Below are 21,402 nucleotides of genomic sequence, written 5' to 3' on the forward strand. Positions count from 1 at the left end.
GGCCCCTCCGTCTCCCTCTAGAACACACATTTGAGGGGCTGGAAAGGACCAAAACAGCATTCTGTGGACAAGGGTCTCTGATACAAGCAGGTCCCTAATTTGCCAGAGCTGTCTCCCTCCATCCCACTACTTGGGAATTGTCACCTTTAATGTTAAGAATTTTCAGCTTAACTTTCTTCCATCATCCCTGACCCTGGATGCTGGATCCAAGGGGGGACACCCAGAGGTGGCCCCCTCTACAGAGCTGACTGACGGATCATTGGGCTGACAGATGGCACCTGTCAGAGGGAGAGAGGCCCTCTTCCCTCCTCCCTCCTCCCAGTCTCTTTGCTGCTGTTCTGCTATTTTTATCAAAAGCAATGACCTCGCGATGTTATGTGGCCTGGAGGTTAAGAACGGAGCCCTGAAACCTGGCCATGTGATTTGAATCCCAGCTCTGCTGATTGTGCAACAGACGGTGAATTTCTGAACTTCTCTGTGCCTCAGTTTGCTCATCGGTGAAATGGGGTTAGTAAACGTCCCCGTTGTTGTGAGCACTGAACGAGATGGTGAATGACAAGCACTCAGCATGATTCCCGGTTCTTATCATCAATGGCTGCGGTTTTGGAACATCTATGTTGGGCCAGGTGCTGTGACACATCATCCCATGCCAGGCCCAGCTTGGTCAGGCTCTGAAGTGTGGGCTCCGTTTGCCAACCGAGTCTGTCTCCTGATGGGACCATGTACTCCCAAATGTTTGAAACATCAAGAAGATGAGACCTGACCTCATCCGAGTGGCAGAAGTCGTGGGTGTGGCCAAGTGACCAGGACATGCTCTACCTCCAAATGGGGTTCGTCTAGGCCATCCAGGCTCCTAATTCCAGCCTCTTCTCCTTCCCCCAGAGCCCTCAGACCTCTCTCCCAGGTCCCAGGTGCTTTTCTGCCCCAAGGACAGCGGCAGGACCAGTATGTAAATGTCTGTGCAAATCCCTGGTGTCAGGTTGCCAGCTCTCTGGGGAGGCAGAGCCAGCTCTGAGACCCCCACTTCCCAGCAATGGGACCCCAGGGCAGGGCGGTCTGCTCCCTGCTCTTCCTGCTACGGGCCCTGGCTAACTCGGACTCGGACTTTTACCTGCCTGGGGATTACCTCCTGGGGGGCCTTTTCACCCTCCATGCCAACATGAAGGGCATCGTCCACCTCGACTACCTGCAGGTGCCCAAGTGCAAGGAGTGAGTCTCAGAGTGAGGCTGGAAGTGGCAGCGGAGGGCGCGGGCGTGGGGGTGAGGTGGGAGCTGGCTGAACCCGGACCTGTGGTCCTGGGGAGGCCAGGCAAGGACCAAGGAGTCAGAATGCTTCTCATTCAGTGCCAAACCCCCATCCTGGATGCACCCTGCTGGTTCCCAGGGAGACCCCACATAATGTACGTTATCAGATTCTTTGGCGATTGTGTTCTGAAACTCTGAGACTTGGTTGTCCCGATGCCTTGTCTCCTAGTAAAGAATTACAGGAGTTTTGAGTTTAGAGGGGTCTTTATTTGAGGGGGAGGTAGGTAATTAGGTTTGTTTGTTTGTTTGTTTATTAATGGAAGTACTGGGGATTGAACCCATGACCTCGTGCATGCCAAGCACACGCTCTACCACTGAGCTATACCCTCTCCACTAGAGGAATCTTAAAGACCATCGAAACCACCCTCATGCCCTCTGGCAGCTGTGGGACCCCCAGTGAGTCCATGCCAATGCCCAGGTGTTCCACCTTCCGGAGGCGGAATGCGATTTTTCTAACGCAGGTTCTCGTACTGGAAGGAAGGTTTGCATTTTCCCAGGGCTGTGGTTGGGTGGGCGGGGGTGTTTCTAGGGCTGGAGGAGTTTCTTCTGCCCACCCTCACCCCTTCTGTGAACCCCTTGGGGTGGCAGCATCACTCCGAGATTGAGTGGGCCACCATTGTGCAAGCGTGGAGGCTGGGACACTGGAGCTGGCCTGGGATTATAAAATAGTTACCTTGTGCAGAGAGGATGAGGAGGCACTCTGAGAGAGAGGGAGAAAGGAAGGAGAGTGCCAAGATGACTAAATCTGACTATAAGAAACACATCATTTGTAGGATGTTGGGGAAGATGGTACGCTGGCTTGAGAATGGTGAGGGTGAGGGTGCCAGTGATGGTACTAAGCATGATGTTGGCTACTGATGCTTGTGATGATGGTGGGAAGTCCAATGAAGTGATGGTGGTGATAGAAGTGATGGCGGTGATGTTGATAATACTGACAATAGTAATACAGGTGATAATGAAAATGGTGATGCTGGTGGTGGTGATGGTGATGGTGACAGTAGTGGTGGTGGTGGTGGTGGTGATCTTGGTGATGGTGGTGATGATCTTGGTGATGTGGTGGTGGTGATGGTTATGATGGTGATGGTGGTGGTGATGGTGATAGTAGTGGTGATGGTGGTGGTGGTGATCTTGATGATGGTGGTGATGGAGGTGGTGGTGATGATGATGGTAGGGGTATTGATAATGGTGGTCACAGATACGAGGTGACCGTGATGGCAGTGGCGATGATACTGGAAACAGGAATAGTAGGTGAGGATGGTCACGGTGGTGATATGGGTGATGGAGGCTGTGGTGGTGGTGGTGGTCACAATGGTGGACACTGGTAGAGTGGTGGCAGAGGTCATAGGGGTGGCAGTACTCATAGCAGTGGTAGTGACTGATGGTGGCCACCAAGCTCATAGCGTCAGAGGTGGTCACAGGGACAATGAGGATCTTAGAGAGATGAAATGGTAAGAACGACGTGGTGAAAATGCCAGAATCTTCCACAGTGGTTCTTTCTCGGGGGATGCTGTGGTTTTCCTATTGGAGGCAGGCGGGACAGGTCGGCTCCGGCCTCCCCTCCCCTCCTCGCTCTGATCTGTTGCCCACTCCACCCTGTTGTGGCCGCTCCAGGTATGAGATGAAGATTCTGGGCTACAACCTCATGCAGGCCATGCGCTTCGCAGTGGAGGAGATCAACAGTGCCAGCAGCCTGCTGCCCGGCGTGCAGCTGGGCTACGAGATGGTGGATATCTGCTATGTATCCAACAACGTCCAGCCCGTGCTCTACTTCCTGTCCCAGGACGACTACTTCCTGCCCATCCAGGAGGACTACACCCACTACAAGCCCCGCGTGGTGGCCGTCATTGGACCTGACAACTCTGATGCTGCCATAGCTGTGGCCTACTTCCTCTCTCTCTTCCTCCTTCCACAGGTGAGACCCCTGGGCCCTGGGGAAAGGGCCTGGGGCAGAGGGCAGCTGAGTGATGGTCCAGAGGGCTCACCTCCCCCTACCCGTCCTGGGGGCGGGTAGATGGGGGAGCAGAAGCAACATCAGGACTTCCACCCCAATCCTGGGAAGGCAGCCAGCCTACTGGTTAAAAGCTCAGGCTTTGGAGGCAGGCAGACCTGGGTGTGCATCTTGGCTCTGAGTCTTGACAACTGTGAGACTCTGAGCCAATCTTAACTCTCCTGAGCCTCAGTTTTCCCACCTCCAAAGTGGGGTGAGAAGGGTTCCATCCTTGGACTGTCTGATGATTAAAGCGTTCAACCTGAGAGTTTCTAGTGCCCAGTAGGTAGTCAATAATGTTACTGTTGTTACGTTAAGCATCTTGCATGAGAATGAAAACTTGGAAAGTGCTCAGTGTTATGCTGTAGGGTTGCCTAGCACAGGGTCTGCTGCACAGTAGGTCCTCAAAAATATGCTGTAGTATTACGACTGCTATTATAACTATTTTCATTACGATCGCGTGATCTAAAGGGAGTAGTTTGGAACTGGCAGAAAATCTCTTGTCATCAACAGCAGCTAACCCAAGGCTTGGCACACAGTGGGTAGTTACAGATGCTGTAATTTTTGCTGTTGTTTTTATATCAGGTGCCACAGATCTGCCTTGTAGTATGCTCGATAAATGTTAATATTCTTATGTGAAGCATCTAGTCCAGGACTGAACTCATTCCGTCATTCGTTTAACAAATACTTGTTGAGCACCAACTGTGCCTGCTACTGGTGTAGGCGCTGGGGATACAGCTGGGGAAATACACAGAAATCTGCCCTCCTAGAGCTTATCAACTAGTGGGGAGAGACAGACGATACGTGCAAATAAATATGAGGTATAAGATGATAGAAACTGAGAAGTGCAATGGATAAAAGGAAAAGTCAAGCAGGCTAAGGGAGATGGGTCACGTCGGGGGGCAGGTGGCGTGGACACAGGGACGATGGATCTCCATCTTGAGGGAGGTGAAGGGGGAGGGAGCTCTACGGGCATCTGGGAGAAGAGCACCCAGGAAGAGAGGTCAGGAAATGCAGAGGCTGGGAGATGCCTGGTGTGTTTGTGGAACTGGGTGAGCAGAACTGGGACTAGTGGGAGAGCGGGAGGTGGTGGAGTCAGAGCAGCAAGGGCTGGAGCCAGTGATGGAGCCTCTTAGGGACCAGGGAAGGACTCTAGCTTTTCTTGAGTGACATTAGGAGCTGTTGGAGGGTTTTGAGCAGAGGAGTAATGTGACTGGTGTGCACGTGTGTGTGTATGAGAGAGAGCGAGAGAGCAGGGTCACCCTGGAGGCCACGTTAAGTGTAGACTGTAGTGGGGAGGGAGGAGAGGGGTGATGTGGGGAGATGGTAGGCATGTGATGGACACACTTTGAAGGTAGATCCAGTGGGATCTGCTGATGGATTGAATGTGGCATGTTTGGGAGATTTGAACCAAGGAGGACTCTACAGTTTTTGGCCTGAGTAACTGGAAAGATGGATTCACTATTAACAGAGTTGGGGAAGGTTGTGGGTGAAGCAGGTTCAGGGCAGACAGGAGTTCAATTCTGGCTATGTTAAGTTTGAGATGTCTCAGGTAGGCAGCCGCAAATAGGAGTCTGAAATTTAGCAGAGAGGCCAGGCCAGGACTATGGGGAGCGGTTAGCATGGAAGTGGTATTTAAAGCCGGGAGCCCGGATGAGATCACTAAGGGAGGGGGAGCAGATGGAGAAGAAACAAGGACTGAAGGCTGAGGGTCCTGCGAGGTCAAGAGATCATAGAGAAGAGAAGGAAGCAGTAAAGGAGGAGGAGCAACTGATGGGCTGGAAAGAAAACCAAGAGTGTGACATCCCAGAGGCTGAGGGAGGACGTGTGACTGATTGGATGATGGTGGTGAGGAGGAGGAATGCTTGATGCTCAGGGACACACAGTAGGTGCTCAATAAATGTAACTAGATCATGGGAATGATCATGACGGAAACCACTTAGCCCAGGGCATGGCACACAGTAGGTGCTTGATAAATGTTCCTACAAGGATAATCATGATACTGATGTAAAGCACCTGACCTAGGGCCGGGCACGTGATAGATTCTTACAAATGTTATTACAATGATGACCATGATAATGGTGGAGTAAACCAATTAGTTCAGGGTTCGGCACATAGTAGGTTCTCACTAAATGTCACTGCAATGATGACCATGATGACAGTGGAGTAAACTACCTCACCCTGGGCGTGGCTGGCACTATGGGCTCCCCAAATACCACCAGAATGATGACAGCGGGTGGAGATTTCCTGGGACGGGGAGGCCCAGTGAAGCCCTCACTAATGCCAGCGACCCCTCCCCTCTGGCAGATCACCTACAGCGCCATCAGCAACGAGCTGGGTGACAAGCTGCGTTTCCCTGCGCTCCTGCGCACGGTAACCCGCGTGGATCACCACATCGAGGCCATGGTGCAGCTGATGGTGCACTTCCGCTGGAACTGGATCATCGTGCTGGGGAGCGGCGACGACTACGGCCGTGACAACAGCCAGCTGCTCCACCAGCGCCTGGCCCACCTTGACATCTGCATCGCTTTCCAGGAGACACTGCCCACGCCGCAGCCCAACCAGACGGTGACACAGTCGGAGCGCGAGAGCCTGGAGGCCATCGTGGGCAAGCTGCGGCAGAGCACCGCGCGAGTTGTGGTCCTGTTCTCGCCGGAACTGGCCCTGTACAACTTCTTCCAAGAGGTGCTGCGCCAGAACTTAACGGACACCGTGTGGATCGCTTCCGAGTCCTGGGCCATCGACCCAGTCCTGCACAGCCTCACAGAGCTGCAGCGCACGGGCACCTTCCTGGGCATCACCACCGCGAACGTGCACATCCCAGGCTTCAGCGAGTTCCGGGTGCGCAGCTCCCAGGCCAGGGGGCCCGCACCCAACAGGACCACCCCGGGAGCCACCTGCAATCAGGAGTGTGACACCTGTCTGAACGCCACCAAGTCTTTCAACAACATCCTCAGGCTCTCAGGGGAGCGCGTGGTTTACAGCGTGTACTCCGCAGTCTACGCCGTGGCCCACGCGCTGCACAGCCTGCTGGGCTGCAATCAGACCAGCTGCCGCAAGGAGGTGGTCTACCCTTGGCGGGTGAGGCTCCGCCCGCGGAAAGTGAGGGCCCCATGGAGCAGGCGCAGAGTCCATGGTTGCCATGGAGTCCGCAGGGCGCCGGCTGCTCTGCTCTAGCCTCCCCTTCCCTTGGTGGGTTCTGTGCAAACAGGTGGGAGAGGCCATTGGGACACGCCCTACCTCCAGACACACAGGAGTCCTTCGTGGTAACAAAACAAAATTTCTTTAAAAAAAAATTAATTTAATCATCGCCATTCACGATAGTACGTCCTTGGAGATTTGGGTGAAATTCCCTAGAAAGAAGTCCCGCAGGCATTGGGAGCCCCAGTTCCCCCTGCAGCCTCTTTAGGGTGGAATCCTTGGAGACAGGCTTGTGTATTTCCATCAGCTCTGAGGTTCATGGAGGATCTTCTCAGCATCCCAGTTCTGCATCACCTCGAGTTTAAATCTGTGTTTTCCTGGTTTATTCACACACACCCTGCCATAAAGCCTTCGGAAGGTGTGGAAGGTTTTACTGAAGATCTGGAGGAGCAGAGGGGATGGACATCAGAGATGTACACTTTATGTCCGACTGCTGTTGGACAGCTCAGCTTAAACAGTTCTTTGGCTTTTTCATAGATCAGAGCCAGCTGTCCACTCTACTGCTCAGCCACCCCCTTGACCCTCATCTATCTCCTGTCTTTATCTTCCCTTTCCTCCCTTTTTCTGGATACCCTCCCCTGTCACCAAATACCTGTTCACTTCCTTAGAAGAGAAATTGAGTTCACTCTTTAACCCCACCCATTTATTTATTTGTACCCCTTCCACCTCACAATCTCAGAGCCTAACCTAGAAACCATCAGTGTTTATCTTTAAAAAAAAAAACTTCGTTATTCTTTAAAAGGATAACTGGGGCCAGTTGGTAAAATACTGTATTTTACTCTATATCCTGCTACATTAATCATACACAGAATTATCACGGGTGCTTTTCTGTTTTACGAGCACCTACTAGGCATCAAGTGCCCAGTATATATCACTTATATATACATCACAGATATATATGCCCAGTATATATATCATGGCTGTCCTCTGAGGTTGATGATCTACAGACGGGGAGCTGAGGGACAGTTAAATCAAAGTGACTTTCCGGTGATTGCTTAGTGGTAAGTGGCAGACAGTGGCTTTGACCCAGGTCTGGCTCATTTCACTGTGGTTTTCCCACTTCACCGTCCAGTTGCTCCGCCAGCCATGACTGGCAGTAGGTGTCATGCAGCACTGTCGAAGTCTTTCCTTCTCTAATAGTGGAGACCAAGAGCACTGAGCATAGCAACCAGGATATCCAGTCCCATTGCCTGAGCACCCACTATGTGCCAGGCCCTGATCGGTCTCTGAGGAGTACAGCAGGAAGTCAGGGTTGTAGTGATGCATGGGGAGGACAGGGGCCTCACTGGGTGGGAGAGGGGCAGGGAAGGCAGGATTTAAGTAGAGGGGAGAGCAGGCATTGGACACTGCAGGAGGGGCGTGGGAGGTGGGAGGAGGTGACATGGTCATGTGGCCAGTGTGGCCAAAGAGTTGAGGGCAAGGGGATACGGCAAGGGCAAGTGACATCGGAGGACACCCAGCACCAGATGAAGGGGCTTTGGCTGGGACATACGAATAGCCCACGGAGAGTTTCAAGCTGAGCACTAAGATGATGTTTTTGAGACAATCCAGAGGTGAAAGGCTGATAGAGACAAGAGGCAGGGAACTCAGTGCATCCTATGCTGGTTTCCCCCCAGGTCTCCACTGGCATAAACAGTGTCATTGTGTGGATTAAGAAATGATACCTTTTGTGCAGACAAGTTTGACAATGATGGCTGTTGCTCCAGGTGGACACAGCCAGGCAGGGGCATGGCTGGATGAGCTGGGTGGGCTGGGCTCCTGCTGTCCCTCCCTATTGCCCTAAGTGGACCCACTTGTGCAGGGCACAACCTGCACAACTGTACGTGGCGTCCTTACACCTCTCCCATCCCATGGCTAGGTTATGCCATGCCACCCTGTTTATTTTTGCCATGACACTTAATCCCAAATTGTTGTTCCTATGTTTATTTACTTTCTTGTTTGTGGGCTGGTCCCTACCCCACCCCTCAAATGTAAGCCCAAGAGACCTTTCAGTCCTATTCAGTGCTGTATCCCAAGCTGCTGCAACTGAGTCTGGCTGAGGGCTGACTCTCAGTGAATATTTGTTGAATGGATGGGTGAGTGAGTATTAACTATGTGCCCAGAACTGCACTGACTCCTTTACATGAATAACCATTTATTCCCAGTTACCCCATGAACACAGTTCCTCTGTTCCTCTGTGGTTGCTCTTCCAGATGAAACAGAGATTCAAAGAGGTGATAGGCACCGAGCTAGGGAGTAGCCAGATGGTGAGGAAGTATGGCAGGGGCAGAGGGGATGGAGGGGACAGTGCCCTTAGGAGAAGCAAAGCAAGGGAGAGGCCCTGGGGATGATGCAGAGACTTGGAGATGGAGGCTGGGAGGATGTGCTGCCATGGTGATGGCAGGGGTGGGGTGGTCCAGCCAGGGGAGGCTTGGTAAATCCAGGATGGCAAGTAGGAGGGAGCTTTGGCCGTCCAAGGGGAAATTTCCAGCAGGTTACTGAGGGTCAGAGTACTGAAGTCTTTTCAGAATCTTCAGGTTCAATACCTTTATTTTACAAGTGGGTGGATGGGGCCCTTGGGGCCCTAAGAGGGACCATCATCCAGGCAAGACCACAGCCTGGTTCATTTGCTACCGGCTCGCTCTCTTCGCTCGCTTTCCCTGTACCCTTCTCTCTGCCTCTGTCCACCCCACAAGCATCTCAGATATGGCCCATCTACCTGTCTGTTGGGAGGCAGATGGTGACGAACTGAGCAGAGCTTTGGAATCAGGCAGACCTGGGTTTGAGTCCCAGTTCTGCCACTGCTAGCTGTGCAAACTTGGGCAAGTAATTTAACATCTCTGAGCCTCAGTTTTCTCATCTATTAAATATAAGGAATAATACATACGCTGCTGAGTTACTGTGAGGATGAACAATAATGTACGCACATTACCTGGTGCAGAGAAGCGAAGAGTCCTCCTCCTCTTCCTCATTTGTTTCCAACACCTGTGTGGGCCTTAGGAGAGAGCGTGCGGCTTGGGCCAGAGCCACTGTTGGGGGTCGGGGTGGGGCTAGGGGAGGAGGCAGAAACGAGACTTAGACCTAAAAGGGGAGCCAGGAGAGGCTCAGGCCGCTGCTGGTAATAGTCCAGGCTCTGTCCATGTGGGAGAATTGCAGGGACAGTGCTTTCTGACTCCATACCTTGGACCCCTGGAATCTCAGGTTGCTCAGCCCAGCTTGGCCAGATCACTGCAAGGGTGTGAGACAGACACCAGCACCAGCTCCCCAGGGGCCTCTGCCATCTTCATTCCCGTCCTCAGGCTGACCACTGGGGTAGAGCCTCTCTTCTCTCAGCTCCCAGGCCCTTTGTTCTCAGACCCAGCAACCTGTGCAAATTCCAAAAAGACTTTCAGAGCCAAGATCTCACTCTCTTGGCAAGGCAGAGGGAAGGCTAGGGAACAAGTCCCTTGTCTGTCTGTCTGTCAGTTCCTGAGGTGAGTTGAGCTCTTGGCCCCCAAGGTGTCACCCAATGGATTCTCCCATTGATGGAGGGGAAAATCTAGGAGCCAGAATGATGGGATATGTAAGCTGGAAGCCCTTTTGGGATCAGCCCAGAGATGTTCAGTGACTAGCTCAAAGTCACACAGCAAATTGAGGACAGAGCTAGGACTGAAATTCAGGCCAAAGGATACCCAATCCACAGCATGTTCTAGTTCATACCAGCTTCTGCATAGTGAGAATGATGGGGGAATGGGGTGGGGAGAGACTGAAAAGAGAATTGGCTCCAAAATGTGGGGCAGCAGGCAGGCCGTGGGGGCCAGAGGAGACCCTTGCATGTGGGAAAGGCAGTGGACTCTGGACCTCAGGTATTGACTCCCAGAGGGATGGCCGAAGTGACTTCCAGGAAAAAGGGATAATATTGACAATTCAGTAGAATTCACTCATCTAATTCTTCAGAACCCAGGAGATCAGATTTTTGTTGCTCCCACTTTGCAGAAGAGGAATCTGGGGTTTATAGAGGTGAAGTGACAGATCCAAGGCGTCATGGCAGGTGGTAGAGCCGATGCCTAAACCCAGGTGTATCTGACTCTCAACCCCTGCCTCCAAATGGCCACATTTCCAAAGTTTTATTGGCCCCATTTTACAGATGTGGAAATCGGGGCCCATGGGCTGGTAGCATTTCTCCCAGGTCTGGCCCAACCTCAGATACCAGCTCCATTTCCCTTCCCTCTGGCCCCTCTAGCTACTTCAGGAGGTCTGGAAGGTCAACTTCAGCCTTCTGGGCCACCAAATCGTCTTCAACCAGCAAGGGGACCTGTCCATGCAGCTGGATGTCATCCAGTGGCAGTGGGACCTGAGCCAGAACCCTTTCAAGAGCATCGCCTCCTACGACCCATCGCAGTGGAAGCTGAAGGACATTGGTGACATCTCCTGGCACACCCCCAACAACACGGTCAGCAGAGGGGGTGGCAGTGGGCAGGGCCTGGGGGCTGGGCATCAGGGTGCACTCTGGGGTACAGGGGTCCTTTTACCTGGGGTTCATTATTGGTAGCTAGAAGGGTATCTACTTGTGGATGTATTGTCTGGGGTCCTGACCTTCCTCCGTGATGGAGAACTGTCCAAGTTCAGGGCTTTCTGGCTTCTCAGGACCCAGGATCTCAGGACATGCGTGTGTTAAAGGCTTCAACTCTCGTGCCCACGCTACGATGCCCACCCGACTCTTGTATGACCCCATCTTAACCAATTACATCTGGAATGATCCTACTTCCAAATAAGATACTACTCATCTCCCTATTTTATGGGTTAGAACTTGGAAGGCACAGAGTGGTTGCGTGACCTGCCCAAGGCCACACAGCTTGATTGTGTCTCTCTGCACAGCACTCAGGTGACACTCTTTCAATGAATACTCACATTTTGGGGACGATAGCTCTGCCTTCCACCGTGTCTGACATCTTTCAGTCTAACGTGCCTTTATTTCACCCTTTTTTCATAATAAGCTGTCAGAATGCTTGGCGTGAAGAAGATAGAGACCCAGCCCTGTGGGGTGAGGGAGCGGATCTAGAAGCTTCTCAAAGAGCCCTCATCACTCTCCCCAACCCCACTCGACCTCTGTTCCAGGGGCATTTGGTGCTTTTACTTCTTGAGCTCTTCGGGATTTTTTTCCCCAAAACTTTAAATTGAAGTATAGTTGATTTACAACGTCATGTTACTTTTAGGTGTACAGCAAAAGAGATTGCTATATATATATATTCATTTTCAGATTCTTTTCCATTGTAGGTTATTACAAGATATTAAATATAGTTTCCTGTGCTCCAGAGTAGGTCCTTCTTGGGGGATTTTTATGGCATCTATTGGGCTGGTGTCTTTATCAATGTGCGTGAGCTGCCATCACCAAGAATCACCACCTGGGGGACTTAACCAACAGAAATGTATTGTCTCAGCGTTCTGGAGGCTAGAAGTTCAAGATCAAGGTGTTGGACGGTTGGTTCCTTCTCAGGGCCGTGAAGGAGACTCTGTTCCAGGCCTCGCTCCTGGCTGCTGGTGGTCTGGCGGTCATTGTTGGTTTCCCTTGACTCCTGCTGCATCACCTGACCTCTGCCTTCATCTTCATGTGGTGTTCTCCCCGTGGGCGTGTCTGTCTTCCAATCTCCCTCTTTTATAAAGACATCAGTCATACTGGAGTCAGGGGGCCCACACCACTCTGGTATGACCCCCTCTTCACGAATTACATCCTCAACGATCCTATTTTCAAATAAGATCGTATTTTAGGTCCTGGAGTTAGCACATCAACACTGGAATTTTGAGGGGACACAAGTCAACACATCACAATGTCTTAGCCTGGGTTTCCCCCAGAAAGCAGAGCCTGAGATGAGGGCCTCTGTGCAGATAGTTCATTCCAGAGAGTAGAATGAACTTAACCTTGCAACAAGGGAGGGAATGTTAATGATCTGAAGTCTTTCTTTTTTTAATGTAGGCATTTACAGTTATACACTTCCGTCTAAAGACTGCTTTCATTGTATCTCATATGTTTTATTATTTTAAAAAAGTATCTTTAATTATGGTTAAAAAACATAAACTTTACCATCTTTATTTTTTCTCAATTTTTTCATTGTGGTAAAATACACATAACATAAAATTTATCATCTTAACCATTTTGTTGTTTTGTTTTGTTTTGGGGGGAAGGTAATTAGGTTTATTTATTTACTTATTTATTTTAATGGAGGTACTGGGGATTGAACTCAGGACCTCATGCATGCTAAGCATGTGCTCTGCCACTGAGCTACATCCTCCCCACCCCATCTTGAACATTTTTAAGCATACAGTAGAGTTCAGTGGCTATATATTTACACTGTTGTAAACAGCCACCACCATCATCCATCTCTAGAAATCTTTTCGCCTTGCAAAATTGAGACTCTCTACCCATTAAACAATAACTCCTCATTCATTGCTCTCCCCCGGCCCCTGGAAACCACCACTCTACTTTCTGTCTCTGAATCTGACTATTCTGCATACCTCGTATAAGTGGAAGTATTTGTCTTTTTGTTACTGGCTTATTTCACTTGGCATAATGTCCTCAAGGTTCATCCGTGTTGCAACGTATATGTCAGAATTTCCTTCTTTTTCAGGGCTGAATAATATCTCATTGTGTGTATGGATCCTGTTTTGCTTATCCATTCATCCATAAATGGCCACTTGGGTTGCTTCCACATTTTAGCTATTGTGAAATTAATGCTGCTGTGAACACAAGTAAACAAATGTCCCTTCAAGACTCTGCTTTTAATTTTTTTGATTATATAACCAGAAATATAATTGCTGGATCATATGTTAATGCTATTTTTAATTTTTTGAAGAACAGCCATGTTTTCCACAGTAGCTGTACCATTTTACATTCTGAACAGTGCACAAAAATTCACTGTTCCAGTTCCTCTACATCTTCACCAACACTTATTTTCTGTGTTTCATTAGCAGCCATCCTAATGGGTGTGCAGTGGTCTCTCATCGTGGTTTGGATTTGTGCTTTCCTAATGATTATGGATATTGGGCACCTTCTCATGTGCTTTTTGACTTTTTGGAGCTCTTCTTTGGAGAAATGTTTATTCAGGTCCATTTTTTTTTCATTTTTGAATTGGGTTGGTTTTTTGATTGTTGCTGAGTTTTAGGAGTTCCCTATATATCTGGATATTAATCCTTTATCATATGTGTTTTTGCAAATATTTTCTCCCACTCTGTAGGTCTTTTTACTCGGTTGATGGTGTCTTTTGATGCATAAATTTGAAAATTTTAATTAAGTCCAATTTGTCTATTGTGGGGGCTATATTCCCTGTGTCGTATAATATATACTTCTTTTATACTTAATAGTTTATACCTCTTAATCTCCTACCCCTATGTTGCCCCTCCTCCCTTCCCGCTCCCTGCTGGTAACCTTTAGTTTCTCCTCTATATCTGTGAGTCTGTTTCTCTTTGGTTATATTCACTAGTTTGTTGTATTTTTTTAGATTTTACATATAAATAATATCCTATAATATTTTTCTTTCTTTGTCCGACTTACTTCACTTAGCATAATATCCTCCAAGTCCATCCAAGTTGTTGAAAATGATAAAATTTCATTTTTTTTTGGCTGAGGATCATGTGTTTTTTTTCCCTTCATTTTGTTAATGTGTGTATTACATTGATTTTTATATGTTGAACTATCCTTGTATTCCAGGAATAAATCCCATGTGGTCATGGTGTATAATCCTTTTAATATGCTGCTGAATTCAGTTTACTAATATTTTGTTGAGAATTTTTGCATCAGTGTTCATAAGGGATATTGTCGGTAATTTTCCTGTAGTTTCTTTGACTGGTTTTTGTATTAAATTGATGCTGACCTCGTAGAATTAATTAGAAGGTGTTCTTTCTTCAGTTTTTTTTTTTAAGAGTTTGAGAAGGATTGGTGTTAGTTCTTCTTTAAATATTTGGTACAATTTACTGGTGAAGTCGTCAGGTCCAGAGCTTTTCTATATCAGGAGATCTTTTTGATTACTGAGTCAGTCTCCTTACTAGATATAGGTCTAATTCAGATCTTCTATTTCTTCATGATTTAGTATTGGTAGATTTTGTGTTTCTAGGAATTTGTTTCATCAAGTTTTTCCAATTTATTGGTGTATGATTGCTCATAGTACTCTCTTGTAATTCTTATTTTTGTAAAATCAGTAGCTATTGTCCCTCCTTTCATTTCTGATTTTAGTAATTCGAATCTCCTCTCTTTTTTTCTTAACCAGTCTAGCTAGTGGTTTGTCAATTTTGCTGGTCTTTTAAAAGAACCAACTTTTGGTTTAATTGATTTTCTCTGTTATTTCTCTATTCTCTATTTTGTTTTCTCTCTGCTTTAATCTTTATTACTTCCTTCCTTCTGCTAGTTTTGGGTTTAGTTTGTTCTTTTTATAGTTCCTTAGGTTGTAACGTCATTATTGATTTGAGATCTTGCTTGTTTTTAGTGTAAGTGTATATAGCTTTAAATCCCCCCTCAGTACTGCTATGCTGTAGCCCATGTTTTGGTATGTTGTGTTTTCGTTTGTATTCATCTTTAAGTATTTTCTAATGCCCCCCTTATGATTTCTTTGATCAATTGGTTGTTTAAGAGCATTGTCTAATTTCCACAAATTTGTAAATTTTCCAGTTTTCATTCTGTGATTGATTTTTAACTTCATCCTGTTGTGGTCAAAGAAGATAGTGTGATATCTATCTTTTAAAATCTATCCAGACTTAATTTATGGTCTAATATATGGTCTGTCCTGGAAAATGTTCCATGTGCACTTGAGAAGATGTGTATTCTGTTCTTGTTGGGTAGAGTGTTCTGTATATGTCTATTAGGTTTAGTTGGTTTATTGTGTTGTTTGAGAATTCTGCTTACTCACTTATGTTCTGTCTTATTGTTCTATCCATTATGGAGAGTAGGGTATGGAAGTCTTCAACTATTACTGCGGAACATTACATGTTGAACTGTCTTTTCTCCCTTTCATTCTGATGGTCTTTGCTCCATGTATTTTGGGGCTCTCTTGTTGGGTGCATATATTTAATTGTTAAGTACATATTTATAATTGCTATATCTTCTTGATGTATTGACCCTTTTACTGTCATAAATGTTCTTCTTTTTCCCTAGTAACCATTTTTTGGGTATTTCCCCCATCTGGCTTCCTTTGAAATTTTATCTTTGTCTTTTTTTTTTTCTTTTTTTTTTAGTTTGAATGTTATATACCTAGTTGTAACTTTTTAAAAAGTATTTATCCTGCTTGGTGTTTGCTGAACCTCCTGGATCTGTGATTTGGAGTTTGTCGTTAATAATTAGAAAATTCTCAGCTTATTCCTTCAAATATTTCTTCTCTTTCTTGCTCTCTTCTCCTTTGGGTATTCTTATTATGTATATGTTATATATATTTGAAGTTGTCTTATAGTTCTTGGATATTCTGTTCTGCTTCTTTTTTTTCCATTCTCTTTTCTCTTTGCTTTTCAGCTTGGGATGTTTCTATTGACATTATCTACAGGCTCACCAGGTCTTTCCTCAGCCATGTCCAGTCTACTGATGAGCCCATCAAAGGCATTCTTCACTTTTGTTACCGTGGGTTTTTTAAAAATGTGTTGCATGTCCTTTTGATTCTTTCTTAGGCTTTTCATATATCTGCTTATATTACCCATGTGTTCCTGCATTTGTCCGCTTTTTCAATTAGAGCTCTTAGCATATTAATCACAATTATTTTAAATTTCCAGTCTGATAATTCCAAAATCTCTACCATATATATCTGAGTCTCATTCTGATGCTGGTTTTCTCTCTTTAGAATATTTTTTTTCATTAACATGTCTTGTAATTTTTTGTTGAAAACCACAAATGATGTAGTGATTAAAATCAGTGGAAGTCCTCCTTTTCATACATTTAAATATGAGGTTTTATGTTTATCTGGGTAGGAGTTAGGCTATGTTTAATATTTGCTGTAGCTGTGGTGTCAGAGGCTAAAATTTCCTCTAATGTCCCCTGCCTCTGCCCCTTTTTGATCTTCCCTGCTGGCTTTGGGTTTCCCTAGAGACTCCTTTGTAAATGGAATCTGAGCCTTGCAGATCTTATGGTTGTAATTCCCTGTTATTATACAGGAGTCTGAATGATGCGGTGGTAAGATGTGGGAGGAAGGGAGGCATTCTAAAATGATCTAGAGTGACGAGGTTTTATTCTTTCAGTGAGCCTATGCCCTGGGCTGTGTCTCTCTCAAGTGCCTCTCAGCTCTCCCCACCTTAGATGTGACAGGAAAGCTAGTGGGGGGGCTGAAGCTGGGTACTTCCCTTCCCCTATGTCAGTTAGGCTCTGGTAACACAGTTTCCCTTGAGGGCAGGCCTTTGTTAAGAAGAGCAGAATGCTCTGGGTGTATTTCAGATAGGTTACTTTTTCCTTTCCCCTTGCTGAAGAGCCATATATATTTTTCTTCTCTTCTTTGTCTACATGGCTGGAAATATTATCCATAGGCTTATAACCTCTAATTTTATATCTTCAGACTGGACTTCTCCCCTCAACTTTAATTCAGATATTCACTTGCCTACTCAAACTCGCTCCCTAGAGGTCTTCCCATCCCAGTAAAGGGCATCATCATCTTTCTGTTGTTTTACCAAAAGCACTGGCATTATCCTCTACTCCTTTCTTTCTCATCCAATCCAGCAGTAAACCTTGTCCACCCTGCCTCCAAAACACACCTAGAATCTGGCCACTTCTCACCTCTTCCACGACTATTTCTTTAGTCAGAACCACCATCGTTTCTCAGCTGGGCTATTACAATAGCATCCCTGGTCTCTTGCTCTGCCTTTACCTCTCACATTCTATACTCAACACAGAAGACGGGGCAATCCTGTTAAAGTGAAGTCAGAACCTGTCACTCCTCTGCTTGGGATCCTCCAGTAGCTTCTCATTTCACTCACAGTAAAAGCCATAGTATTTTGACTCCGTCTCTTTGAACAGATCTGCCATTCTTCTTCTTGTTCATCTTGCTTGAGCCGCACTGGCTTTGCTGCTCCTCAGCTGTGCCAAGCCTCCCCACCACAGGGCCTTTGCACATGCTGTTCCCTCTGCATGAACAGATATCTCCATGACCTGCTCCCTTCCAGCCTTTATGTCTTTGCTCCAGTGTCACCTGCTGGGGGAGGACTTCCTTGCCCTCTCACCCCATTTGAAATTGCAGTCAATTCTTCTATCATTTTCCATCTCCCTTGCATGGCTTTATTTTCCTTCACGGTATTTATCACCATTTGTCGTATCACATTTTTATGTGTGTGTTGTCTCTCTTCCCCATGAAAATATTCATCCCATAAGAACAGAGACTTTGCCTCATTTGGTTCATGGCTATAGATCCAGTGCCTGGCATTGGTATGCACTCAGTACCTTTTTGAGTGAGTGAACAAGTGAATATCAGGTTGAGACTCCATGGGTAAGAGGTTGGATTAATTTGGTTCCTTAGGTGTTAGGGGTTAGTGAAGAGATGAGTTTGGAAGGAGGGGGGAGGATACATGGCAAAAGGGCGGTGGGGTGTAGGTCTGGTTATGGTGTGTGTGTTGTGTGTGTTTGTGTGTACATACCTACACATGTATGTGGTCCCGTGGGAGGCAGAAAGACCACAGAGGGCCTGGAAAGGCTGGCAAGGATCAACTGATGGAGGGTCCCTGAGGGTCTTCCATGAAGTTTCAGGGAGGAGAACGAGACGCCTGGAAACATCATGTGACGACCACGTGCAAGAGAGACTACAGGGATGGACCAGGAAGGCAGGTGACCTCTGAGAGGCAAGAAGAGAAGGGCTCTGGGGCCGAGGAGCCCTGCTGTGGCTCTTCTTGTCTGGCCTTTGGTCCTTGATATGTGTACTCTTGTAACACCCTCCTAAATTGGTTATCAGAATGATCTTTATACAAGCCGAATCAATCAGACCATTCCCCACTCAAGAGCCATGGCTGCCTCCCACTGCCCCTACATTTTCAGTGTCAGAGTTGAACCTTCTGAATGCCTTCCACCCTCTCCGTGGGTGTCCTGACTCCAGCCAAGCCCAGATGCAGCCTCTTCCCAAACATGCCATCCCCCTCCTCATCTCCACCTCATTGCTCTTACTGTTTCATCTATTTGTAATTCATTCATTCATTTAATAAACAATCATTGGAGGCTTCCTCTGTGCTGGGCACTCTTCTAGGTTCTAGAAATATAGCGGTAAAAACAAAAGACATAGCCACTGCCCACCTGCTTTTTTCACCTGAAAACTCCTGCCCCTCTATAAAGGCTGTGCCAATTAGGATTCTTGGTGGCAAGTGACAGAAAGTGATGTAAGCAAAAAGTTGATTTATCCTCTGACATCATTGAAAACTCTAGAAGTCAACTGCAAGGCTTCAGGCAAGGCTGGATCCAGGGTCTCACTCTCCATCTCCCAGAACCTTCCTGAGGCAGTTCTCCCCACTGGAGACCAGAGGGCTGAGAGTCACATTCTAGCCATTCAGCAACCTCAGAAAGTCCTCTTCTCAACGGCTGGATGGTGGTACCCAAACAAGGTGGATTAGGTCTTTGGCAGGCAAAACTAAGATGGTCCCTACAAGGATCCAGTTCTAATGGAAATCCCAGTACTGCTCCCCCTCCCAGACAGGGGCCAGGTTTCCCTCCCTTGAGCAACCTGATGGGGAAAGAAAGACAGAATAGGGAGGCCCCCAGAGTTTGGGAAAGAGGACTCAGGGTCTCTTGCCCTCCTCCCTCCAGATCCCTGTGTCCAGGTGTTCCAAGAGCTGCCAGCCTGGGCAAAAGAAGAAGCCAGTGGGCCTTCACCCCTGCTGCTTCGAGTGCATTGACTGCCTCCCTGGCAGCTTCCTCAACCAAACTGCAGGTATGATTTATAGGCCCACACACTTGCCCTGCCCCTGCCCTGCTCTGCCCTGGTGGGGGGTGGTCTCTGAGGCCCTTCACCTTTGGCAGGGTCTCTAGGGTCTGCCCTAGAGGACATAAGTGTCCAAAGGCAGGGACCATGTCTCTCCCACCAAAAAGCGAGGTCTCAGAAGAAAGGAATTACAGTTATTAGGCTCTGAGTCAAGGAGCCCTTGGTTCCAATCCAGCCTCTGTAACTTCCTGGCTTTGTGAATTTACCTGGCTGAGCCTCAGTTTCCTCATCTGTGAAATGGGGTTGCTGTGAGGAGTTGATGAGGCAGTGGGTGTGAGGGACTCAGTGAGCGCTGGCAATGACCGCAGTGGTCACCCTTGGCTCTTTCTACTGCCGGGGCCTGGCCCACTGCAGGCGTGGATGATGTGGGTGCAGGGAAGGTGGCTTCAGCCTGATTGATTGCTGTGGGCTCTTGCAGATGAATTTGAGTGCCAGCCCTGCCCAAAGTACGAGTGGTCGCACAGGAATGACACCTCCTGCTTCAAGCGGAAGCTGATCTTCCTTGAATGGAACGAAGCACCCACCATCATTGTGGCCATGCTGGCTGCCCTGGGCTTCCTCAGCACACTGGCCATCTCGGTCATCTTTTGGAGGCACTTTCAGACGCCCATGGTTCGCTCGGCCGGGGGGCCCATGTGCTTCCTGATGCTGACGCCGCTGCTGTTGTCGTACATGGTGAGCCCCGTGTACGTGGGGCCGCCCACGGTCTCCACGTGCTTCTGCCGCCAGGCCTTCTTCACACTCTGCTTCACTGTCTGCATCTCCTGCATCACCGTGCGCTCCTTCCAGATCGTCTGTGTCTTCAAGATGGCCAGCCGCCTCCCGCGTGCCTACAGCTACTGGGTCCGCTACCAAGGGCCCTACGTCTTTGTGGCGTCCATCACGGTGCTCAAGTTGGTCATCGTCGGGGGAAGCCTACTGACCACGACCACTACCCTCACCCACCTCAATGACCCTGTTGACCCCAAGGTCATGATCCTGTCCTGCAACCCCAACTACCACCAGATACTGCTGACCAACACCAGCCTGGACCTGCTCCTCTCCGTGCTGGGCTTCGGCTTTGCCTACGTGGGCAAGGAGCTGCCCACCAACTACAACGAGGCCAAGTTCATCACCTTGTGCATGACCTTCTACTTCATCTCCTCTGTCTCCCTCTGCACCTTCATGTCCGTCTATGATGGGGTGCTGGTCACCATCATGGACTTCTTGGTCACTGTGCTCAACCTCCTGGGCATCAGCCTGGGCTACTTTGGCCCCAAGTGCTACATGATCCTCTTCTACCCGGAGCGCAACACACAAGCCTATTTCAACAGCGTGATTCAGGGCTACACCATGGGGAAGGACTAGCACTCCCGTTGTCTGCCCACTGGGATGAGGACCTCAGTGTTGGGAGATGAAGGCCAGGGGGTCTTGCTTGCTCAACTCCAGATCGATGCAGGGAAGCCACTCTTGACTCTTACCCCTTTGTCCTGGTCTCTGATTTGACATCCCTCTGAGGTTCTTGGCATCCTGGTCATCTTTACCCACCTAGTGATGGATGCCTATTTCCATTTTGTTCCTTTCCATCGAGCTTTTTAGCTTGCCAGGCACTGTCACCCCATTCTAGAAAAGACCACCCAAAGTGACCTGTTGGTCTCCAAGGACGAGTCTGGTTTAGCAGCCTACAGCTGCCATCTGGCGGTCACCATGGGTACCTGCAGGTTCCGGCTCCCGGTGAAGGGAAGCCACGCTGGTGGGCTGGGCCGGTGTTGGTGTGGGAAGATGTGAGTTCAAGTAATGCTGCCCGGCCTCATTCACTAGCTGCCCATGTGTCTGTGTCTCCTCCCCCAGATTCTCCCAGAGCACGAACCCCCAGATTCTCTGTCGTCTCTGAGTATGGCTGAGCCCATAAATACTTGTGAATAAAGCTCACTTGGGTGAAATGAATGAGTTTTGTTCTTGTTTTCCAGAAGTCCCCTGAAGAAGATGTGGAATCAGAGACCTCGGTTTCAACCCCAGCATTGCCTCTTCTGAGCTGTGTACCTTGGGGCA

At 48.3% G+C, this 21,402-nt stretch overlaps 1 protein-coding gene across 1 annotated transcript; it reads left to right on the forward strand.

Annotated features, from left to right (window-relative positions):
* The first annotated feature begins 739 nt into the window (after window positions 1-739).
* On the forward strand, window positions 740-20,982 carry TAS1R2 (taste 1 receptor member 2). Its single transcript, XM_010997663.3, has 6 exons — window positions 740-1,209; window positions 2,917-3,217; window positions 5,600-6,373; window positions 10,695-10,904; window positions 19,197-19,320; window positions 19,790-20,982. Exons 1-6 carry the CDS (start codon window positions 1,034-1,036, stop codon window positions 20,716-20,718), a joined length of 2,514 nt encoding a protein of 837 aa, XP_010995965.1. The 5' UTR covers window positions 740-1,033; the 3' UTR covers window positions 20,719-20,982.
* The last annotated feature ends 420 nt before the right edge of the window (window positions 20,983-21,402 follow it).

This window comes from Camelus dromedarius, chromosome 14, assembly GCF_036321535.1.
Source record: "Camelus dromedarius isolate mCamDro1 chromosome 14, mCamDro1.pat, whole genome shotgun sequence".
Lineage (NCBI taxonomy): Eukaryota > Metazoa > Chordata > Mammalia > Artiodactyla > Camelidae > Camelus > Camelus dromedarius.